The 25,305-nt window shown below is 43.4% G+C and overlaps 1 protein-coding gene across 2 annotated transcripts in view; it reads left to right on the top strand.

Annotated features, from left to right (window-relative positions):
* fgf14 (fibroblast growth factor 14) overlaps nt 1-25,305 on the top strand; it is a 101,725-nt gene that overhangs the window by 46,041 nt on the left and 30,379 nt on the right. Inside the window, exons 1-3 of one of the 2 annotated variants that reach the window (XM_062403275.1) lie at nt 14,233-15,272; nt 22,716-22,826; nt 23,980-24,083. In XM_062403275.1, the coding sequence (XP_062259259.1) occupies nt 15,080-15,272; nt 22,716-22,826; nt 23,980-24,083 (408 nt within the window). In that variant the 5' untranslated portion in view covers nt 14,233-15,079. Of the gene's footprint in view, nt 1-14,232; nt 15,273-22,715; nt 22,827-23,979; nt 24,084-25,305 lie in introns of those variants that run through there. The other variant, XM_062403276.1, reaches the window with a different exon arrangement.

The following is a 25,305-nucleotide window of genomic DNA, read 5'->3' as shown; positions in this document are numbered from 1 at the left end:
AATCCATCAGCTTTCTTTGTGTGGAGTCATCATTATGCCTAAATACACTTAGTGCAGAAAGTGATGCGCAAGTTTTCCAATCCTCTTTTCCTTGAAATTGACCCATTTGCCATTTAGCTCTATTCTGGCAAATGGCATTACTCACCCAATGATTTGCTGGTTTGGCTCCAGCCCCCCGCGGCACTTAAATGTCACTGATCAGCACCAGTAATCCTATAACAGATATATAATAATACATTAAACATAATAATTGAACACTCTTAACCCTTAGGCCTCCTTTTTAAGGAACGGGGATTCTGCATTTGGCTTTTACTTAGCTTACTTAGACTAAGATGCAGGTCCGTTCATCCGCCTATCCTTTAAGCACTCGGTCATTTTAATAGCAGAGCTGATTTTTAACTCATTTACATGGGTTCCTTGGTTCTTTAATCTGTAGCAATACTCCATGTTTTATAAACTGAGATTATATCTTGCAAGTAAAACTTTAAACTTACTGATAACTGTTGCAGTCACAGAAATGCTGTGGATTCAAATGTATGTCTTGTAAGGACAATACTTGAGCAAATGTTTTAAGTTACTTTCGAATTCTGTCTAAGAAATAAATGATACGCTGCAGGATGAGTTTATTCCTGTTCTTCACACATCAAAATGTGTCACCTCTGAATTCACTGGAACCAGTGTGAATCCATGACACTTTCTTTTCAAAGAAGTAAACTACTACATTTTTTCAGCTACGTTCAATACAGGGTTTCATCAGTCATTCGATATTTGTGTCCCTTTAAATGACAGGGCGGTAGCAGCAATCATACGAGGTCGGCTGTGTCAAGCTGCAACTCTCTCACCATCATCACCGTCTTCTGCCAAATAACCCTCTATCTTTAATATCCCGAGGCCTGCGGTGAAAACGCCTCCTCCTCCTCGTCCTCCTCCACCTCCTCTGCAAGTAGGTGTGAAGGAGGAGGTGAGCGAGCTCCAGCAGGCCAACGTACGTGTCTGCGCTGCCAACGTTTGAGCTCTCTGACCAAAAGTCCCCCCTAGCCGAGAGTCTGTGGAGAAAATTACAGTTATGTGGCTTTTTTATTGCATTGAAGTGATTTTTTAATTTGAAATGGGCGAATGTGCTTGCTCCCTCATGTTGGGGCCCAGTCACACAGACCTGGGCTCCGGCTTCTCACTTACACTGCAGCTAATTATGGTCCACTGTAATTACAAATGTGTCACTTCTCATTAGGCCCCAACCGCTGACATGCGAATGAAACAGAATTGTTTTGATCTTTTTCTCCACTCTTTTATACCTCGGTTTGACGCAGAGTAAAATAAAGTACTCTTCTCTCCGTTTTAATACAATTCGATCATTATTATTTAACTCTACTGAGGTTCATGTATGTTAATCAGGGCTCGGGCACATGGAGAGAATAGATGGTGTTTGATGCTTTGATTTCACTATCGCTCCAGCTCATGTGCTGATTTCTGCACCTGCCTCATAACCTGCTGACGCGCACAACTTAGTTTTCTACCAAGACCCTTTAACCTGTGGCACACAGCCCAATGACAAATCAAGATGTACGAAGTCTACCAGGGTCTGCACTACAACTGGGATAATTAGCATTTTATGTAATTTTGTCTGTGCTATTAATAACCAGTGATTTGTGATGACACAGAGCGTCAGTGATTGATTAGGAGAGGCTGATGTTTTCATTTTACATGAAGGACACATAAACACAACTGTGTGATCTCATGTGCACATTAGCAGTGACCGGCTTTCTCCTTGTGTGTGTGTGTTTGTGTGTGTGTGTGTGTGTGTGTGTGTGTGTGTGTGTTTGTGTTTGCAGCACTGCACCACTGAGTGCTATTGGAAACTGTGTCCTAAGGCTCTGATCCATATATCATAGAGCCCTCTGTGCCTCTATTGCATAACATCCGGAAATAAAAACAAAAGCCTCTTTTATTTGTTTTCTTCCATTACTCTTTAATTTTACTTTCTCTTTGCTCTTATGTCCTCTCTCTCTCTCTCTCTCTCTCTCTCTCTCTCTCTCTCTCTCTCTCTCTCTTTCTCTCTCTCTCTCTCTCTCTCTCTCTCTCTCTCTCTCTCTGCCACATGCACACACACACGCACCGACACATTTATATGAATTTATCGGGGGCATACATTTTTAGGGAATACCAGCTGGCAACCGAGAATCGATGAGCATTTTACAGCACCCAGAAACATAAACAGATTATGGCTCATGAGTCACTGCTGGTATTAGTTATTACTCTCAACATGACCTCGTCTACTCATACGTCACTGCTCCACTCTGAGCTCTCACCACTGCATCCCTCATGTGGTCGTGGTCTTTACGAGTTAATTGATCGGTAGCTGGATTTGATCGAACTGATAGATAGTCGGACACATGGGTTTTTATGTCCGCACACACACACACACACACACACACACATAGTATCTGGGATGTAGCACGTTTTGGCCACTTGAGGGCATCTTGGACGTCTAAAGAAAAGAAAGTGTTTCATTTCTTGTGAAAGGCTCCAGTTTCAGTCTAGCACTTCGACAGCTGCTCGTCTAAATGCAGCCGAAGACACAGAGCTATATATAGCAATGGAGACAAAGCCCCAACATGACAGGCTTTCTTTCCCAGGGAATCGACTCTATGTTTAATTCACCGGATCTTCTCACACAGTGTGTTGCCCCCGTTGCAAATTGAAGTTGATGGAGGTCCACTTAGTGCAAACTCTTTTGTTTGAGTCACCGTGGAAGTCGTCAAATACCTGCGGAGAAATGTTTTTAAAATAGAAACAACAATATATATTTGGTGTGCAGAGCAGCTCTTCCTTTAATCAACAGTGTAGCGTCCTGCTGAGCTCTGCACTGCTCTCTAGTGGCAAATAAGCAGAAGAGCATTTGTAACCATGGCAGCTGCCTTTCCTGATGCGTGTCACAGTGTCACTACTTGTTTCATATGGTTTGCTGGGAAGTGCTAATTAATGGGAAAATGCACAGTTTAAGATTATCTGAAAGTTAATCTTGAAAAAAACGTTTATTAATAATAAAATAAAATAGAGCTTGAATCAGGTAGAAAACAACAAATCTTATGCTTTTATGTACCTATAACCAGAACATAAATTACAATGAGATGCAGTATATTATGTATTTGCAAATGCATTCCATAATGAAAACATCACAAACATTAATGTTTTAGGGATTTGCTTAATTGTTTCCTAAACTGCACATGATGCATTGCTCAATCACTTTAAAAACAGAAGGCAGAGCTATTGTTCAGCCCTTGTGTCTAAATCTAACTTTTTTCCAGGGTTGCCTTTCCTTGAAGTGCTAATCCTCATTACATGACACTTTGTTCTGTCTGCAATACATTTATTTCATTTTCCTTAGCATCAGCTCTCTTATCTTAGTGAGATGTGTCAACACAAAGTAATCGTCTTTGTCCCTTTTGTTTTTGCTCCTGATTGTTTATCTGTTGGTTGGTTTTTTGTGTATGTTTGTTTGTAAACAGGATTATGCAAAAGCTACTGAAAGGATTACCATGACACTCTGTGTGGGTCAAATTAAACAACCATTATATTTTGGTGCAGTTGCAGGATTTATTGTCACTTTATTTGTCGTTGTGTTACAGCGTGTCTGCCTTTTTATCAATTTTACTGATTTCCCAGAGAGTAATTAACGGATCTTGATTAAAACAATCAGGCATATTTAGTGAACTGGTCTCTATGAGTGTGTGGGCTTTGGTGCAGCTTGAATGAATTGAAGTGAACTGTTGGGACTTGGTGGTATGATCAAGTGCCATTCTAGTTTTAATTGTATAAAAAGTAACACATCAGTAACATGAGGATATTTTCTCAGCTGGTGACACATTTTAAAGTTGTTGTACTGCAATGTGTTTGTGTGTAGGTCTGTGCGTATGTTGTCTTAAGTCATCAGAGGCAACTTAAACAAAGGCAAACAGGATATCAAGTACAACAAAGCCTGATATAAAGTAATGAATTACTTTAACATCTTATACATATACAATGCTAGATGAGATCAAATTCAAAAAAACAATTGATTTCTAAATATTTAACAGGAAAATACTAGACAGGGACATGTGGTCCTCATGTGTCCCAACTGGAGTTGGATTCAGTCTGGCGTGTCCGTGTCACGGCGTCGATCACAGACACCTCAGAGGAGACGGAGGGAATCGGGGGAGCACGAGAAGCATCTGATGTATTTGACGCCGCGCTAACATTTGATCTGTGACAGTGTTAATGGGCGACTGAGTGTGTGAGTGGGTCATGATGTCTGCCGGTTAATGACTGCTGTCACAGTGCAGGATTAACCCCTGTCACTTCAGACTAATCACTGCACTCCTCGTCCCACTGTCCCCTCCATTAGCCCGCAGTCAAACACCAGCATGCACATTATTTCTGCAGAGGCAGCGTGTCGTCTTTTTTTCACCTCGGTTTATTCTCAGGGCTAAGAGGGTCAGAGCGGTCTAATGACGATAAGCATCATAACCACCTCTGACATTATTAGTCTTTCATTGTCTCTTAGGGGAAACTTTATAGCTGTCCTCAATCAGAGGCGGCTGAGGTCCCGTGCACACACGGTCTCATCAGGGGTGCCTGGTGCGTATCGCCTGAACACACCTCAACAGACCTCTAGGAATGAAACCCTAAAGCTGGAGTTATATGAAACACACTATTAGACTTAACCGTTGATGAGTTTCTTTAATTAATGAGATGACCTTTGGATGTGCCTGTAAAGCTCCATTAAACATTCTTTTTGAACAGTAAGAACTCCCATCATGTATCGTGAAAGGTGTATTGCTGATGATGGCAGACAGCATTTTGTTATAATGTACCATACGGAAATTAGAGATGTGTTAATCATCTTATAGAAATCTTTGGAAGAAAGGCTAAATGTTGATAGAGTTTACCTTAAGTGCATTTTTGATGCATTTTAAGTTATGAATCTCAGACGTTTGACCTACTTGTGGGTTTGCAGATTGGTTAATAAAATAATTCGATGAGCCTCTCTTATTTATCTAGAAGTTAAATCTAAAGTTAGATCTAAAGTTCTTAATGGAATTGATGTAGTGGATGTAAAGAAAAGACGAATCGATGGTGCAGGGAAGCGCTGAGGTGCAGGAAGAGTCTGCTCAGAAGACTGTGGGTGGAGACTCAGTGTGATGGTCTAAGGCAGGTGTCTTCAACGTTTTTCAGGCCAAGGACCCCCAAACTGGTGTAGAGATGGAGCAGGGACCCCATACTATATATATATTGTAAAAGATTGTGTTTTATATTGAATTAAGATTAAGATTAAGATCCATTTATTCGTCCCAAACACATGCACAGACATGCAAGGCACACTCATGCAGGTAGGGAAATTTAATCTCTGCTTTTTTACCCATCTGGTGCAGGACACACAGAGCAGTGAGCGGGAGTAAGGTGCTTTGCTCAGGGGCACTAGACAGGGCAGGGAGACTCTTGGATTTTTGGACAGATCAATCCAGGTTCGTCTTTTGTTGTCTCTCCGTGGAATCGAACCAGAGACCTTCTCTGCCCATAGTCCAAGTTTCTGCCACTAGACCACCGCCTCTGGGCCTAGTGCCATGTATAAACATAGCTACCCTGTTATTGTGCATTCAATACTAAACTATTCAAATATAACACAGTTTAATATATTCAAGACTTTAATTTAAACAAGTGCAAGGTACAGGGTGACCATGCCACTGCCTTTTATAAACATACATCTTGCAAGCAACACTGAGCTATAACACTAATTCACAGATTCATGTTTTTATTTTGTATGTACAAGAGACAGTGAATCCTCAAGCCATCTGTGGATGGCACACTCTTAGTGAGATGTCGGACCCTGATGGGTAGCACACAACTTATCTAACCTTGGACGGATGGAAGTTGTCAGGCAGAGGGTCATATCAGCCTCACAATATGTTTATATGCATATTTATGTGTATTTAAAGACATCTAAATTTGTGGGGAAAAAAAATTGGTTGGAATATCAATAAAAAAAAATCAATAAAAAAAAAGGCTCCACCAAGATTTCGCGACCCCCATGCAGTACCTCTACGGACCATCTAGGGGTCGCGGACCCCCTGATGAAGACCTCTGGTCTAAGGCTTCATAGAAGTGGACAAGAACTGTCCCTTTCAGGCTTTAGTACAACGCCCTGTCATCGTCACCTACGAGGGCTGCACCTACCTATACTTGACTGGTTGGTTTGTCTATTCCGCTATTGTATTTGCGAACTAGGAAATGTATAGAAGAAAATAGTCTCTGTTTTACTGGAGAAATAAATTAACCGGTTCACTTTGTAAAGTTCATAGCCACACTAAAAATCTAAACGGCTTAAGTACCAGCAGAATACATGTCCTCGTGTTTTGAACATATCGTTGGAAGTAAAAACTACAAGCAATCCTTTCTTGTTTAATGCTGTCTGAACTTCCTGCAATCAGTCCGGATGTCAGAACTATTCAAACCAACAGTTTGATCCAGACAGAGAACGGCTAATTGTCTAAATACATTTGAATTTTTTCAAATCTTTTTAACAAGGCCTGTGTGAAAGCGCCCTATAAGTTGACTAGTTAACTTCCTTTATAACACAGATGCATATAGGGAAGAGTATTGGTTCAATTTACATGCAAACCAAGAGACTGCAGACCAAGATTTCAGTATGATCATTTGAGGGAGCAGATAGGGTTCATCTTATCCAAATGTCGGGGACAGGATAACCACTCACCTAACACTAAAGGATTCCTGCAGAGGCCCCACTTTTGACAGAAATCATATTTCTGTCAAAAGTGTAAGGAAGTAAAAAAAGTATATTTATTTAGTGTGGTACTGTAGTGTCAGTAGAAGTTATTCTATCAGGGACTCTGATGGACCTGTGGGCTTCTTCGCCGTCTGTGGACGGCAGCTTAACAGTGATCCAGGTTGAGAGAAAAGACAATTACCACAGCTAAAGGTCAGTGGCTGCTTCATTTATCTATTTGAAAAGACCGAAACGGAGAGATCCCTTTGTGCATCCTTCTCTTGCCGTTGATCGTGTGTTTGTGGGTTGCGTTGCGGACATACTCTAATGGATTTACTGACCTGATTTTGTACGTATCACATCTTTGAATTCACAAATGGAGCTCGGCCTGACCTGACATCGCCCTAATTACAATTCTATCAAACTAATATGCACCCAGGTCTCTCTCCTGCATCACAAAATCACTAATATTAATGTGCACACCTACAGTATATACCTCACTTCATATAGTGCAGCACACATGCTCCCCATGCACCAGCACATGCACCCACAGGCAAACGCTACAGCGAAGCACACCTCTACACACCCGGGGTCAGCCTTCAGCTCCGGAGGCAGGTCTTTCCAGAGGGGTTTGGACTAATTGATATTCTCCCACACTGCCCAGGGCTTCTCCAAGGAACCTCACTCTGCAGCACTGCTGACAGGGCACATTCCATCAAAGCTGCAGACCGAAAATAGGATCAAAGGATGGAGCTGTGTGTGTGTGTGTGTGTGTGGTGGGGTGTGGATGTTGGTGCGCGTGTATGAATGTGTGTGTTTGTGAATGCGTGATAGTGGGTGTGATAATCAGTGTGTGTAGGGTGTGTGTGTGTGTGTGTGTGTGTGTGTGTGTATGTGTGTGTGTGTGTGTGTATGTGTTTGTATGTCTGAGTGTGAGTGTGTGGCAGAGACCAGCGAGGATGAGTGACTGTAACCAGCATGTTTGACTCCTCAGTGAATTGTGACAATGTTTTTGCTGCTCCATGTCTGGCCTTTGCTGACTGATTTTCATCTTCATCTGCCTCCCTCTCTCATTATATATTTATCTCCTTGATCACATTACTGTTTGGCTTTGTCCTGAATTGTGATTTGGGTTATTATTCGGTTCTTAACCAATCAGTGCTCGTGAGGAGCATAGACTGTATATATGCTGAGGAGCCACAGGGCTTTGTTAAATCACTTGCATTTGTGCCCAATTCCTACTCACTGTATTTAGGTTTTCTTTAAAATATGGGGAAACTCAAAGGATATCTATAAAAGCCCAGAGCCACATATATTAATACATATATCACCAATTAGTCCGTCTCTCTAAATTCATTGTTAAAGGTTGGGTGTGTAGGATTTAGTGACATCTAGTGGTAAAGTTGCATGTTGCAGCTGAACACCCCTCACCTCAACCTCCCCTTCCAAACATGAAAGAGAACCTGTGGTAGCCTTCAGTTGTCATAAAAACTCAAAAAGTGTTTAGTTTGTCCAGTCTGGGCTACTGTAAAAATCAGACCGCCTCCGTAGAAAGGAATGTGAAGTATTTAAATACAAAAGTCATTCTAGGGTTAAGGAAACAACATTTTTTATAATATAAATGAAACACACTAATGACCACCTCACTGGGATTTTTTCATATTCAATTTCTGCCAATAGATCCCTTTCACCTGAATCTTCCACACTGGAGCTTTAACATTATCGAACTCTGTTGCTTCATCGTCTTCTCTCTGCAGAAACCCAAATTCCTCCCAACAGGGCCGTCATCCAGCCTCCCTTCTCCGATTCGTCCACATGCACGGTGCACGGCAGCCTTGGCAGCTAATTCTTATTTTATTATATGTGTAGTTCAGCAGTTTAAGTTTTTTTTTTGTCTTGGTCTAATCTATTTGTGAGTGCAGCTCACACTTTGAAGCCCCTCTGTTTCATTAATGTCTCCGTCGGAGGGCTCCACACCTCAGGCCCCTTCTAATCTGGTCCCTCGGGGAGGGGCAACACTCCATCACCCTCACAGCAGAGAGAGACGTGTTGTAATGCGGCCATACATATTCTCCCGTGGCATATTTAGTGCAGCTTGCGGCGATAATGCGATGTACATGGTTTTAAGACAGACCGCATGAGATGATGAAGCAGCTATTTAAAGGGAGCGGGGACGTGATGTATCGGCTCCTTCGCCGCTCGTGTGGAGCTAAACTGTCTCCTGGCTTGTTTTTCAACCTCTTCAAATTTATTATTCATCTGCAGTGTCGCAGGAGTGATCCTGTTGGCAGTAAAGCACAACGTAAAGGTTGCAGCTCATTTGATCCCTCCAGGTAGCTCAGTCAGTCGGTTATTCATTGGCATGTTTTCAGCAGGAAAAAGCTCTGCGATAGTGAAGGCTCACTCCACTAGGAGGCTGCACCTTCATGTCGCATAGGCTGCATCGTGCAGTTATTCATTATTCACCACACGCCACTGAATTGGGTTCAATTCAGCACAACAGGCATTTCTTTCATTGTTTGCTTTCGACAGTGTCATAGAGGAGTTTCAGCAAAGATGTTGCACAGGACTGAATGATATTAAGGTCTTTCTGGTATTCTGATCCCCTCCTGTCTGTAAATAGTAGGATAAAAAAAGTTAGGAACACCTCAGTGCAGTCCAGTGGAACACCACATATAATATCATCGTTCAACTGAATCCACACATTAACATTCAGAAACAAGCACAGCCCAATACACTGCACAGACCTAATAAATTGAAGACAGATTGTATATGAGGAATTCTATATAAAGGGCTGTTCCTTTTGAGTCTTTGCTCATTGTGGGAACTGTTGAGTTTCTCTATAATTTTGCAAGGTCTCGACTTCCCAATGTTAATCGCCCGGAGATAATGTTATATTATGATTATGCGCTATATGAACAAAATAGGACTGAATTAGCTGCTGTATCACAAAACCTTTTCTGGAAATTCCTTTCAATTTATTCAAATTTGACTTCTTTTCTTTCTCTGGAGTTCATAGAGGTGTTAACGTTTTTAGTTAGTGACAATTCATTTGTAATCCATGGTGGTACAGTGGTGCAGTGGTCAGCACTGTCCCTCAGAGCTCTGGTTCTGGAGCTTGAACCTGCCGACAGACCAGGGTCTTTAACCTGCAGCTTAAGTTAACTGGAGACTCAAAATGATCCATAGGTGTGAGTGACAGGTTTGTTTTTCTCTGCATGTCGGCCCTGTTATGGACTGGCGACATGCTCAGGGTGAACCCCACCTCTTGCCCAATGCAATGGGCTCCAGATCCCTGCAACTTTCAAACAATAAGTGGTTTAGAAGGATGGGTAGTCTTTTAAATGGGCCATAGATGCAAAGAAACAGAGTATTGTACTGAACGGGTTCCATCTTATCCTCTGTTCTGCTCTAAGATCTCTCAAATCCAGTGATCAGCGCCCGGTGACACTTCTCCATCGCTGCTCCCTATGTGTAAAAGCACATTTACTTTCCCCCATTTAACGTTCCAGATCTCATTGTAATCCCTTTTGTTTCACTTTAAGTAAGAAGTGCACTATCTTGTCCCACCTCTTCGCTGAAGCTCAAGTACCTTTAGATGAGTTACACACTGTTCAAAGAAAAAAACGCAAAAAACATATTTTGTAATGACTCATTGAAGAATCTTATCAAAGCTACAGATATCAACCTTCCCTCACCAGAGCATGAATCTGTTAAACTCCTGGTCGTTGTGGTGCTCACCACCTCGAGGGCCTCACCGTGCACTATTTATTCAGGGGCACTTAAGACAAGCTTTCCATTTTCTTTCCCCTCTTTACAAGCTCTCGATGCTCGCTTGTCTATCTGGCCCCTTGATTAGCTCCGTCCAAACAAACGAGACCCATACATTCGCGGGCCACAAGCGGCCCTCGTGAGACTTGTGATAATCAATGATTAAACCACCAAAGCCCGGGGAAGGATGAAAAAGACGAGGGAAGAAAAGAAAACGTCACAAAATCCCAGCTCCGCAAAATCATTACTCATCTCAAATTAAATTAATTCTCTGTCTTTTGACAATGCAGTCTAATTTGATTGGAGCATGTTATTCTTCTTTTATTTCACTAGGCCTGTGAAGTGCTGAGTCTCACTAACTATCTTTTATATCAGGACGGGTGATGAGAGAACATGGCCCCGGGGCAAAGTCACAGCAATGATCAAACGGGTCGCTTGTCCCAGTTCCATTGGGCGACATTTGCTTTTCCACTGCAACGGGGAGTCTAACTTACAATAATGTAATCTCCTCAGAGAAGATTGGATTAACATGTCCTGACCTGATGAGGCTGTGGCTCCAAGTCTGCGTCAAATCCTTCGCTGAATCTTTGTGCATTTTGGCTGCCATGTTTTTATACTGGTCAAGTGTGCATGATATTAAAGTCTGTGATAGTCAGCATAAATAATGTATTGATAATAGAGGAGTAGAAACTGATATGCACAGTGTTTCACCTTCAATAGCAACTTTGCTGATTTCTTGCTAATTACAACCTGAGGCAACATTAAGTCCTGTTTCATTTGTCTCAGGTGAAATGTCCAAGTGTGTTCATCGAACTGCCTTTCTCTGTGACCTAACGTAAAGAACGGATGAAATGTTTAAAGCGTTTGTGAACAAATTAAAACGTCAATTTGTTCACAAGCGCTCGGGGCAGACTGTCAGTTCACCGTAACCACGTTAGATCCTGGCAGGGGCAGTATAAATCCAGCATTAGAAGTCACAGGAAAAAATTCTGGTGTTAAAGCGCTTTGGAATGGGACCATCATGGACTCTCACTCGTTCACGTGTAGGAGGAAAAAAAATGTAGGTACGTGCAAACTTGTTTTGCTCCACGAATGAATCTGTAAAAAGGTTTTGATGTATTGTTTTGCACCCTGCGTTGTGTTGAGTTTGATAGTGAAGCATTCCTCTAGATTAGACTGCTAGAATAGGTTTTCTTCTCCTATGCATGCTGTGAAAAGGAATACTGCAACTGCATGTCTGTTATGTGTAAAGAGCTTGTGTGACCATCCATGCATTCAACCTCCTTCAGCCTCATGCTGTGTTAAGATGAAAGGTAAAAGCTTCAGCGTAAAGGCTCCTCTTTCCTCCCCTCACCGTTTCAGGATCATCCCCATTCTGGATCCAGTTGCACGTTTGTAGTAAATAATGGGGGCACTTGTACGGATCAAGCTCACCAAAGATTTTCCGTCTGTCAGTTGATAAGTGACGAGAGATAAGAGCCCTGCATATTTCAAAACCTTTTTCTTTCCACATGTGTAGGGAAATTAATTATTTTTGTAAGACATACTTTCAAATTGGGTCGTTTTGGCAATTTAGACAATATTAATCGCATTACTATTAAAAATGTGATTTTCACGAATTAATTATACTGGGGAGGCTACAATAGTTGCCATCTTCTAAATACATCCTTTTTGTACCAAAAAATAAAATACCGTCCATTATAATAATCTGTTATTTCTCCTGTGAGCTGGAAACAAAAAATGCAACATGTTTACTTAGTATTAGGAAATGTCTTGTCTTATCTGTGGTGCCTGTGCACTTTATAGGTTTCACCGTGGGAGAGTAGAAAAACGTCCTATCGATTCCTTGTATGTCTTGAACATGTGAAGAAATTGACATTAAAGCTACTACTAATACTACTACTAACATCATCAAACCTGCATGAGGAGAAATGACTTGTGTCTGTGTGTGTGTGTGTGTGAGGAAAACAGTTACCCTCCTCCGATTCAGAGCAGTGGCTGTGACGGTGCTGCTGTGCGACTTGCTGTGGCTGAGGGAACCATTGTTGAGCTGACAGTGTCCGCTGCTGGCGGGAGCGTTAACTGCAGTGACTCTCACAGCACCGGGGAGCGGGAGGATGGGAGGATGGGAGGATGGGAGGCTTCTCAGCAGACATGGGATATAAAAACCTCTGCATCCATCCACGGCACGTAGCCTTTACCGCGTCATTGGACTGGGAGGAGAGGGGGGGGGGGCACCTCACCCCTGGTGCACATAGCTGATTTTAAATGAGGAGGATTGCTGGCACCCCGATCTCTACACGTTTTATTCTAAAAAACAACTATTATTTAGATGCTCTGTATATATTTTATTTCTATAAAGTACATATTCAGCCACCATGTGGGCACAACACATTTATGTTATCATTTTAACTCAGCTGATGATGTGATTCTGTTGACCCACAGCTATTATGGAGACACGTCATAAAAGGATTGCTGCTTATCTGCCAATTCCACTCATCCTGGTGGCATATTCATACAGCAGGATTTCAACAGGTGCGTCTGGTGTGAAGCGGACCCACACATGCACAGAGGGAGGATACAACAAAGCTGCTCTCCCTCTATACCAGGCCCAAATGTTTAATTACAATCACAAACAGCAGATGGCTCTCTTGAGTTTTAATTTCCTGTGCCTGTGACTGAGACTTGGATGATACTCGCCCCGGAGCGAGGGAAGGAAACTCGGATTGTTTTGTCTTCTCGTGGCGTTTTATTTATTGTGTTGAAGCTCGCGTGTCGGATTCAGCTTTTGAATCGGACACAGGGGTGGTGGGTGGAGGGGGGGGATTAAGTCATATATGTGGCCGTAGGACGTCCTGCAGGTTGAGGAGTGGACTTTACGCGCAGGTGAAGGTTGCGATGTCCGATTCCCTCCGTCATTGCCCGGCGCTGTCCGTGGTGCTGGAGCCACAACGCGCACATGGGGAAACCGCATTTGAAATAACACGAATGTGCTTCATCACCACACAGCAACGGTTTCTCATCTCATGGGAGTGAGAACAGTTGTAATAGCCCACTGACATCATTTGTTTTGTTCACACTGTACAAGTTTGACTGTAGTAGTGAGGTTAAATATCCAGATCCCTTCAGCTCAGGTTCAGATTTGATGTCTGATCCTGAAATAAATGCACAACGGAGCCCAAATGGAGGCTTTTGAGAATAGCGTACATCTGACCGTCTGATGGCAGCATTCAGAGCGGCTGATCGTTCCCCTCCAAGCGGGGGCTTGGTGGACGAGAGGGAGGGAGTGGGGGTTGGGTTGTGGGGGGGGGGGTGTCCTCCTCCTCCTCCTTCTCCTCCTGTCTCAGGCGTACACTAACGACTGGTTAGGACTTGTTGATGGAAAGGATACGTTGATCGGGGGTATATAGAGTGAAGCGAGCGACCACCACTTCCTCTCGGCTTTTTTATTCGAGATTTGAGCTTGGGAAAATGAATTGAGCCGCATTATATCCTTTTTACGCACCGATCGCCAAGCACCCCGCAGGCTCTGGATGCAAATCCACTGGGTCGGAGTGAGTCTTTGCTGATCGCCGGGGGGTTCAAGTTTATATTTATTTGAATTCAGATTGTCACACAATGCAGACGTCATCTCCACAGGATCAAGAATCAGCTTTGGTTATGTGTTGGTGCTTTTTTCCGCTTGTCCCTGTCTCTCATCGCGCCCACCCGCCTCTTTTGTGATAGTGGAAAAGGAAGGAGAAAATATGTTTTGAGGATATTATCCGACGGATCTGAGGGTAGTTTTTTTTTGTAAGTGTAACTTTGCATTAGCTCATCCCGCTGCATCAATTTATAATCAGACGGCTGCGTATTTCTTTGCTTCTGCAAATGTGGGGCTGTTGATCGGTCATCGCGGGGGAACCCTGTCGCGGATTGCCTCTCGCAAACTTGGACTTCGCCCGGGCTGCTGTTGCGTTCTCTCCGGCGGCGATCTTCGTAGGAGGCGGCTGTACATTTTTTTGCACAGGCGTCCCCCCCCACCGCCACACACTGACAGAGCAACCCCGTCTCGCAGGAGGAGAAGAAAACGCAGAGTGGAAGGAGGAAAGAGTGGGTGAATGCGCCGTTAGGACGCTGCAGCCGGTGTAAGGAGGCGACTTTGTCACAGACTATGAACAAAATGTCACTGTGCAGGTATGATGGAACCTCAGAATTCTCGCTCCGCTTGAGTTTGGCGTAAGCTTTCCATCGGGACAATGGCTATTGATGCATGTATGGAATTACGCACGAACTGATCTCACATTTTTTCCATCATGTTCAATAATTTCCCGAGTGACGATGACGGATCTTTTAATCTCAGGTGTATCATGTAGTGTTTGAACGGAACAGACAACCTGCTCCTAGAATTTTTTTTATATTTATTTGACATTTGACATCACGGAACGGATCCCTCAGCCGCCACCATGGGACTGTGACCCGGGCTGCGAGCAGTGAGAGGCGGCTGTTTGTGTAGTCTGTGCCCCGTGGGCAGACTGGACCTGACCAGTTGTGACATTTTGAGCCATGGCTGCTGCTATCGCGAGTGGGCTGATCAGACAGAAGAGGCAGGCGCGGGAGCAGCAGTTGGAACGGCCCGCGACCAACCGACGGAGGAAGAGCCCCAACAAGAACAAGGGGCTCTGCAATGGGAACCTGGTCGACATCTTCTCTAAAGTGCGCATCTTCGGCCTCAGGAAGCGGCGGCTACGGAGACAAGGTGTGGGAACTTAAGTGTGCAAGGTGTAAGCATGTGCATTCACCCAACCACTGGTTGATAGCTTGATTATACCTTCAAGTATCATAATACTTTTCATATATATATGGTTGAAACGATGAGGCAATAACGCAACGAATTAAACTCTTTCGCCTGCGCGTAAAAAGTTAATTTGTGCCTAAAATGCATCTTTTTTTTCATGCGTTCGCCAGATAGAAAAAAAATCAAACCTTTCACGCAGCTCCAGTTATCAGACACGCTCCAGTCTTACCGAATGGTTTAGACACGTTAACCGAACTGTCACCTCTGCGATTCTGGATCGTTGTGAAGCACATACACGATTGGCTGAACTAAATTTTGTTTTCGTTATAAGCGCAGCACAAGAGCCAGAAATGTGAAGTCATTCATATGCAAGCCAAAAGGTCAACATCTCCCACGGGGGTTACGCCTTCCAAACATAATCTTTTTTCGCCCATCATTTTACGAATACAGGGGCCAGTGGCCTCTTCTAGCTCCAGCGGATGTCCCTTCTACTTAAGGAAAACATCAGATTATTCAATATATATATTTTCCCTCTGAGTCAGCTTGTGAGCGCAATATTAACATTCATTTCACTGTTGGAATCAGAGCCGATTACAAGGATAATTCCTCTAGGTGGAGGATAATTCCTTTAGGAAAGAAATGACTCTTAATTGTTTCCTCTTGTTAGTGGATGATGAAGGTTGCTGCTTTTCTCTTGGAATCACCAGGTATCAAACCTGTTGCAGCAGGGCAACCAGATATAGCTCTGATTAAACAGCCATGGCGCTTTTATGATTTTATGACAAATTAAGACTTTAAACATGATTTATTGGTACCTGGAAGCCGTGTTTCAGTCTTTCATCTTGTCTACATAGAGAGAGCCATTTTGATGAGTCCCTCTCATCCCGTCGGCGTTCATAACACTATGAAATGTCCCCTGCTCAAGCCCCCAGTGATTACCTGGATTAAATGGCTTTGAAAGGACAGGGTCTATATAACGCCACATAGAGGACACATCTGGACATGGGTCAGGGTGCATCAGAATGGCAGGTTTAAATCGGCCGTCCTCCGGGCTGCTGTTTCTGCCCAATGTGTGCGTGTGTGTCTCTGTCCCTCTGTGTCACCTCTGCATTGGGCTCATTTGGCATCATCAGTCGTGTCCAGAAGCCCCCGCAGATCACAGATGTGGACAGATGATGGTGTCATTTGTCCGAGGAATTCAGGTGTGGCTATGCCAATAGAACAAAAAGTCAACAATGGATACCATGTCATCCTGAAATGACTTTACAACGTCCCGCCTGTAACGGCCATTTCACAGAGCAGCAAGGGGCCTTCCTGATCCCCTGAACAATGACAACCCACTGTAACAGTGTCTTGAGGCTGCAGGGGCATGGTCCTGGTGCCTGGAAGATGCCAAACACTTACTAATATAAAGATGCATTTAAAAATCAGTTTCAATATAAGAAATGGTTTTGGAAAAGGGTATTCTGTCCTCATTCTTATGAACTCTAATCAGAGCAAACTGTTTTCTAGTGGCTTTAATACAAAGTTATTTGTGTGTTAAGGCCTAATGGGAATAAACTTCATTAATTTGAGGCTCAAAAGAGAAGTAGGAATGATCTTTTACCAAGTGATATCAGACTTTGCTGTCCGGGGAGCCTTTGGGAAATACTGCACATATCACTGTTTCTCTCTCACCCACTTTCCTTCTCCCTCCTCTTCCTCCCTCGTATTCTTTGCATTATCAAAGGAGCACACAATTTAGGAAGAATAATGACTTGTTTGGTGTGCTTAATGTAATATTTGAGTCCAGGAGAGCTTTTTTCAGAGAATAACGAATGCACAGCCAATCAGATATTGATAAAACAGACAGACATCCACAGTCATCTTCATCTCCAATGGGAGAGGGACACTGGTTTTACCTGAGCCTTCAGAGAACCTAGCAGCTCTTGAGCATCCACACTGTGATGTGTATTGAAGTCAGATTCAGATGCCCACTGAGATGTGTCAGGATGAGGTGTCTGAAATGTATTTTAACACCAGTATTCCCTTTGGCTTTGAGCATCGATCCTCCGAGCCGGGCTCCAGATTAGCTATTGTTACGGGCTGCATTGATTGCCACTGACATCAATTGGGCTTTTGAGCCTGATCATTTGGGTCAGACTCAAAGAAAGTGTTACCGTAACTGTCGCGAATCAATACTAACAATCCTCATTTTCATTCTATCTTATTTAATATTTGAAATTAGATTTAAAGATCAAGTTTAAAATGACCGCAGAGAAACAAGGTGCCGAACAGGCTTCAAATGAAAGAATATCAGAATATATGTAAAAACAGAGATATGTGAGGGATGAGAATTCAAATTCTGAGAAACAGCAGATGGAATCGAGGGAAAGTGTTCTTTACTGATTCAGGTGCTGGTGCCGTAGACATGTAATTGGCCCATCTGAGTAAATTGTGGTGCCTTTATGGCCCCTGATTTAGATATTGAAATTTGAATTGAGTTAGTGAGAAAAGTGGGTATTTAGCATTGATTTGAACATTTGCAGCATCTGAGCAGCTCTGATTTGACTCTAAAGGTGAAGTATTCCAGAGAGTGTAGGAGCAGCTGCTGCAAATAAAGCCTTGACACCTCTATTCTGGAGCCTTAATCTTTAGACCTGCAGCATCAGTTGGTCGACCTCGGTTTTTGAGACGTGCAGCAGTTCACCTTAATATATAAAGTGTTGTTCTTAAAACAGCATAGTAATAGTTCAAGGGAATCAAACATTATAATGGAAAGTGTTGAGAGCAGAGATGTTCTTTTCCTGACCTCCTCCCACACTTGAGGGAATATTTGTGTTTTCTCTAAATCCTCCATGTTTTGACGACAGATGGAAAGCAACTGATCCAGATTTTTTTTTTCAGGGATTAGATTTGAGTTGTCAATCCTATTGCGCTCAAACCCAGTAAAGGGAGCTCGGCCACATCCAGTTCAGACTCGGCCATAATCTCCCTGCTCCCGCTCTAATTATCTCACCAGATTAGATCCGTAGATCACTGGATCATGTTACACAGATCAGACAATTAGATTATCTTTCACGATCTGGAAAACCCATTTGAGGTCATGGCTTTGTTGCTCTGTGGCTATTTGTTGCGGTGTGTGTTGACAGGACACGGCAGTGCCTCATCAGTCAGCCTTCAGAGCCGTCTGCATCCGATGAGTTATTGTTGAAAATGTCCGAGATGTTGACGTGTACGTTAGATGAGAAAGGTGGTTCACCACGACAACAGAAGCAACATGCAGAGGTTTCTCCTCCGTAGGCCGGAAAAGCCCTTGTCCTATTCCAGAAACATCCAAAGTGGGTCAAGCAGGTGACGGCGTGACAACAGTCTACAACTGCTGCTGCAGCTGCGCCTCACCGTGTGTGTGTGTGTGTGTTGACTGTCTGTGTTTGTTTGGCACTGAGCACAACATGGGTGTCTGCACATGCACACACACGTAAGCAGAGGAATGCCACAACGGAAATTAAGACAGGAAGGGAAGGAGGGGAGCTTTGTGTCGCTTTGGAAAAAAAAAAAAAATGTCAACCTCTTGGTGATGGTGGAGTTTATATGCAGAGGGAACGTCAGCTGAAGAACAACACAATTTGAGATCCCCCCCCCCCCCCCCCCCCCCCTGCTGCCAAACCACCTTTCAGCCTCTCTGGAAACAAAGAAGTGGTGTGGAGGAACATGGAGCACAAAAACTAACACAGGTGCGACTGGGAAAGTCCAACAGCAGCGGAGGATGGATGCTCCTCTGTGATAAAAAGCACTATTGTTTCTGCTTAAGAAAAAAAGGTGAATATCCAGACAGACAAGGAGAAAGATTCTCAGGGAATCCCACTGAGACGGTTTCCTATCAAGCTTGTGTGATAGAACTGGAAATGTGCCTTTTCTCTGCTTTGCATAAAACATCTTCCTCATTGTCTTTCTCCAATTTGCTTCATGATTACCTTAATCCAGAAAGTTGTTTACATCAGTGCTTGTTAGTTTGTAAGATTAGACAATAAACTACAGGACAGATTACCATGGACGTCGGTGGAATTTGGATTAGGGATCCTCCTTTTCCCCCTCCACTTTCTTAGCATTGAAGCGTTTTTCAAGATTTGCATTGATTTCATAGAGAATTATATGTGAGTCTTGATTGAAAAACTATAGGGGACTGATTGAAATTAAGTGAAATTTGCTGCAGGTTGGTTAAATTTTAGGGGAGCGTTGGGCCTTGGCGGAGGTATGTGACACTCCAGTTTAATAAATTGTCTGACTTAGTCTATATTTTATATAAAATGGAAAATGCATAATAAATAAATAATGAGAGATTATGAAGTATGTTTTCTTGTAAGGGCAGAGGTTGCATCTTATCCATATGAAACATTTTATCCAGTGGCCATGAGTGACTTTGACCTTCAGCATGATTTGTATGAATGGGTTTGGCAGCTCCACAATCACACAAGCAATTATGTCCGAATAATGTATCCACTGGCATACATGAATGTGTGATGTTAAAGTGTCATGCTTAAATGATGTCCCTGGTATTTAAGGATGTGAATATACCTCATATTATAGGAATAACATGTGAACGATCATAAATCATGGCTACTTATCTCGCACGCTTTCTCATTGCTGTTTGTGTTTTTCCTGTCAGTTCTTATCAATTTTGATAAATTTACTGATTTCCGTCTCACTGTAGCTGCAGCTCGGAGATACTGAAGCTGACGGGGAAATCCATGTGTGAGTGTGTGTGTGTGTGTGAGTGTGTGTGTGTGTATGTGTGTGTGTGTGTGAGAGAGAGACATGTACTGGCTGGCTCGCCCCAGGGAACACAGCTAACATCAAATGATTTATAGCATCTACAGTTCACCTACACACACACACACACACACACACACACACACACACACACACACACACACAGATATAGTATTCACATTGCCAGCGAGCAGTTATGCCATTTTAATTCTTCCATATTGCCTCCCACTGATCTGTCTTCCGAATCAATCTCACTCCCCCACCTTGTTTAAAAGTAGTTAATCGATCGCAGGTTAGGTGCTTTGTGTGTCCGTGGAGGAGTATTTGCTCAAGGGAATTGTGCGCTCATTAAAAATCCATATGAAAATGTGTGCGCAGTGCTTGGGCTTGCGTGCACGGGTGTGTCTTTGACTTGGCGAACGTGTCTCCCTGCTGCATGAAGACTCACCCATCTCCACCGTCACTGGATCGAAGGAGATAAGGGTGTGGTCCTGAGGCTATGCTCGATGGTCTATGATAACTGGATGCTCACGTGCTGTTTGCATAGTTAGCGATTGCATTCGGCTCTTTGTAGCGACAGTGACTGGAGAACAAACTAATAATGGAAATAGAGAGCTGGAGGGTGATGCAATAAAAGGAGTAGTGCATTAGAACTGATTCTGTAATGCAATAGAGAGGAAGAGGCGTGTGCATGAGGAGCTGAAACACAATGAAAGAAAATCAGGAAATTGTTTCTGGTTTTAAGCAAAAGCTAAGTATTTTTCCCAGCAGCATTTCAATGCTCACCCACACAATCGAATCCCTGTCAGCTTTCTTTTCCTTTATAGTTTTATTTTGTTTCTGTCTTTGTGAGATTAAACTCACAGAAATTCTTAAAGGTCATTTTTCAAGTAGAAACACAGAACAGTTGTTGACTTCAGCTCCTGCAGTGTGAAATGTGTTTGTATTATTCTGTATCAGTGAAAATTGAATATCTATGGGTTTGGATGTCTGTTCGAACAAAACAAGACTTCTAAAAACTCTGTCTGGAAACTTTCTTAAGATATTTTCATGATTTATTTATCGGAATCCGTTTTCACCACTGAATTAAAAAGACAAAGACATAATCTCATTTTCATCGTAAGTCAAAACAGAAATTTAAATTGATCATAAATGAATAAAATTGTCATGAATGGTTTTTCATTTAGTAATTATCTTTATTTGTTGAGATGAGCTTGGACAGTAAATTAATAAATTAGTTAGAAAAAATATGATTTTAACAGTTTAAAGTTCGGGTTGGTAATCCTAAAAACACTAGCAAGAGCAGGCTACAGTTTATATGTTGCACCCGTTCCGTGAATTTATAACTGGATATATGAGTGGGAACAATAAAAGGATGCCTGTTGTATCTCATTTACAAAGTCAAGCTTCCATTTGAATGTTTGAAAGTGTAAGTTCATTAGATATTGAAGCCAGCAAACGGAGCAGTGATCACGTCTGCACTCTGACATGTGGACCTTGCAGAGAAGCTGCTGCAGTTTTGACAGTGTCATGTGCTGCCGCCACCTTTTTATTGTCCTGGTGAGACAGAGCCCTGCTGCTGAATGCTGGTATAGCAGTTATGTTTGAATGCAACAGGAGGAAGACATTTTCTCCCGTTTTTATGCTGTAAAGGTCTCAGAGCCACCTAATGCCTTCGCCCTACAGACTCTGACCCTTGAGCAGTAAACTCTCTCTGCCCTTAGCAAGACCTCTTGGTTTTTCCTCTGTGGCCGCGCTCTCCCTCTCTCTTATTTCTCCTTTTCTCTCTCTCTCTCTCTCTCTCTCTCTCTCTCTCTCTCTCTCTCTCTCTCTCTCTCTCTCTCTCTCTCTCTGTCTCTCCCTCTCTCTCGCACTCACACACAGAGGCTTGCAAGGGGGCACGGCTTAGGCTCAGGTGAAGTTGATTGTTCACCTCCCCGGGGCTTTCTGGGAATGAAATCTGGTGTGATGGCTGTCTGCACAATAAGACCAATGCTGAGGGTATATGACCCCAGTGGTTGCCCATGCACACACCCACCCACACGCAGAGGAAGAAATATTGTCGCACAGCTTGAGCACGAGTATTATCTCTCCAGCGACATCCCAAAGTGCGATCGCGTGCAGCTTTATTAAAATGTTTTTCGATTCTCACTTTTCTTTTTTTAATATTTCCACTTTCTCTTTTGTTGCTGTTATTACAAATCCGCAAAATGCCAATTAAATCAGAACATGGCCGGTTGAGCCGTCGCGGCGCCGGGCCATTTAACAGCAGCGGTGATTTATTTACAGGAGATATCTGGCTAATTCCCATGTTGGGTCAGCTAGACGGGGCAGAGCACAGACACTCCTCACATCCTGCACGCTAAGAACCCGGAGAGGGTGCTGTTGGGTTCATTATGGGAGTCGGGCGACCGCAGATTAATTCTGCTGCCTATAATTGGATGGCCTATCTCTGAGCCTGGCGGGGGGCTTATGTGCCCCGGGAAGTTGGCTGTGGGAGTCGCCTGTGAACATACACGGGAATCAGAAAGTGCTGCTGGTCCGGCAGCCCTTTGAGGTGTGTGGCTGCGAAGAGACAACGTGGCAGCACGAGCGCTTCATCATCTTGGTCCTTGCTAACTCTGCTCTTGCTTTCTTGTTTCTTCCCTGCAGATCCCCAGCTCAAGGGTATAGTGACCAGGTTATATTGCAGGCAGGGATACTACTTGCAAATGAATCCCGATGGCTCTCTTGATGGGACCAAGGATGACAGCAGTAATTCCTGTGAGTATCTCGACAGTGGCCTTCTAACACCTCACACATTTTTTTATCATTTGAATTGTATAGCTAGCTCGAGCCAAAAATAAACCACGGCACAAGTTGGAGAGGATTTCCTGGTCTAGATTTATTCCTCACTTGCAGGAAAAATGAAACAGAAACCCTGTAGGTAACTTTCTCCAACCTCAAGGCCGATTCTCCCCTTCATTTTTCATTGTCTGGATCCGAGGGGTGTTCTTAAATTGCAGCCATACGGGCTTGCACGGATTTCTCCTCCGCTCGGAGAGGGAAAGTGGACCAGGAAACAGTAGGCCTAACGGGGAGGAAAAGGTATTATTAGCTTATTCTGGCACCGCTCCTCCAGTGCTTCAGGCAAGGTGTTTAATTTGATTCCTGCGCCCGGTGCTAACGCTGGTCTGACACTCTACATTGTGTCACTTACTCCTGTCCGCATGAGGAGATGTGGCACATGTCAAATACGGTACGCTGAAGGACAGGACTTATTGAAACAGTGGGGTTTCATATAGTGTGCACAAGAGATACATCTTACATTAAAACTCACGATACCATTTCAAGTGTCGTCACTGACGTCTCCAAATTAAACGTGTCATTTTTTAAATTAGCCCATAAAGTAGTTCCCTTGGCCTTCACTTAAGCTCCAAACCTGCCAATAGCGATCACTTAAAGGGTCAGCGGAGGTCATTTCGTGCCTTTAATTCTTCCATATACACTTAATGTCACAGACAGGCCACTTCTGTTGTTTCTCACCAGTAAAAAACAATATCCATTACCAAACCCAGGCCCAGGGAGTCTGTTACAACAGCAAAAGGCCCATTAAGTCTGCCGTGCACCACTGGTGGCCCCAATTACAGCCACTCCTCAAGTAGCTCTGGGTGACCCAGGCTAAGCAAGGCTGGTCACGTTCACCGGCCGCGCTGCCATTCATCCTCACAGATTACCTCAATGCAACAGCTGTAGCAACTGTATTAACTTTGCTCTGTGAAGCGTTAATGACGGGCAGCTTGCACTCGGACGATGCATCACAACATGATGTCCCCCCAGTGCATTACACGTAGCTCTATATATGGTGATGGTGTTTTATTATATATATGGTATATCTAATGTATGTGTGTGTTTGCCTGTTCACTGTGTTTTTCAGCTTTGTTCAACCTTATTCCTGTGGGCCTCAGAGTTGTCGCCATTCAGTCCGTGAAGACAGGGTTATACATCGCCATGAACGGGGAAGGCCACCTGTACACATCAGTAAGCACACCAAGTCTATTCTATTCTATTCTATTCTATTCTGTTCTATTCCTCCATCCATTATCTATGTCGCATTGGGGTGCTGGCAACAATCCCGGCTGACTTTTCTGTTCTTTTCTATTCTAAACTATCACTCCATTATTTATACCGCTTATCCTTTGAGGGGTTGTGCAGGGATGTGGACCCAATCCCAACTGGCACTTGGCGCGAGGCGGGTAGAACCCTGGACAGGTCACCAGCGTATATATCTATTCTATTCAGATATTTACACAATAAGATGTACGTAGTTAAGTGATCGGTTTGTGTGTCGTGCAAGTTCCTGTTTCCAACATAAAGCTCCCTGAACGTGTCTCAGATATTTACCATGTCGGCAACATGGATAATTGCCTTTCTGGGGAGGTTGGGGATCCCATTAAGCAGAAATCCATGCATAGGCTACATATTTATATTCATCCGATTAAATGCTCCCAGATTTTTCATTTCAAATGAAAAAACAAATCTATTATATCAGGTGACATTATTTAGGCACAACACACATATTGCTCTCTCTCGCACGGGATCGGCTGCTGTGCCATTAGAGAGTAAATCATTCGCTGTGGTAGTCAATAAAAATAAATGATGTGTATGTTATTAGCAAATAAATGATGGGATGTTATGACACGTGTTCAGCACATAAACCAACCATTGACCAGTGTTGGGACATGGAAGGAAGAGGCATTGTGTGTACCAGCCGCTGTTATTGACTTCCTCTCTTCAAAATAAACTAGGCTCCGGCAGGCCAGACAGCCGAGGGGATGATAGGATCTCCCCAGCACAGACAGAACCTCTATTCTCCCTTCTCCTCCTTGTCCTCCCCCAGTCATTCAGATCAATCAGCGGGAAGCGCAGTGGGACTTAGTGCTCCCCTCCCACACAATAGTATCCATCAGAATCACTGTCTCGTCGTCCCTCCGCGGTCCTTGTGTCCCTAATCCTCCGAGTGCAGAGCAGGAAATGCCGTCTTATTCTTAATTCATTACCTTGGGGGTTTGAAGGGGCCACTTCGCTTACTGTACAATTCACCATTATTCCACTGGAATTCTCTCGTACTTAATCACTGCTTGACTTAAGCCATGAAATTAAATTCAGTGGAGGAGGATTGACCTAGAATCCTATGGATTTTGTTAAGGAAATGCATCGTGGGGTTTATAAATTAATAAATCAACACAATTCTGCACCGCAT

The sequence above is a fragment of the Platichthys flesus genome, chromosome 13 (assembly GCF_949316205.1).
Source record: "Platichthys flesus chromosome 13, fPlaFle2.1, whole genome shotgun sequence".
Classification (NCBI taxonomy): Eukaryota; Metazoa; Chordata; class Actinopteri; order Pleuronectiformes; family Pleuronectidae; genus Platichthys; species Platichthys flesus.
This window is presented reverse-complemented; position numbering and strand designations above follow the sequence as displayed.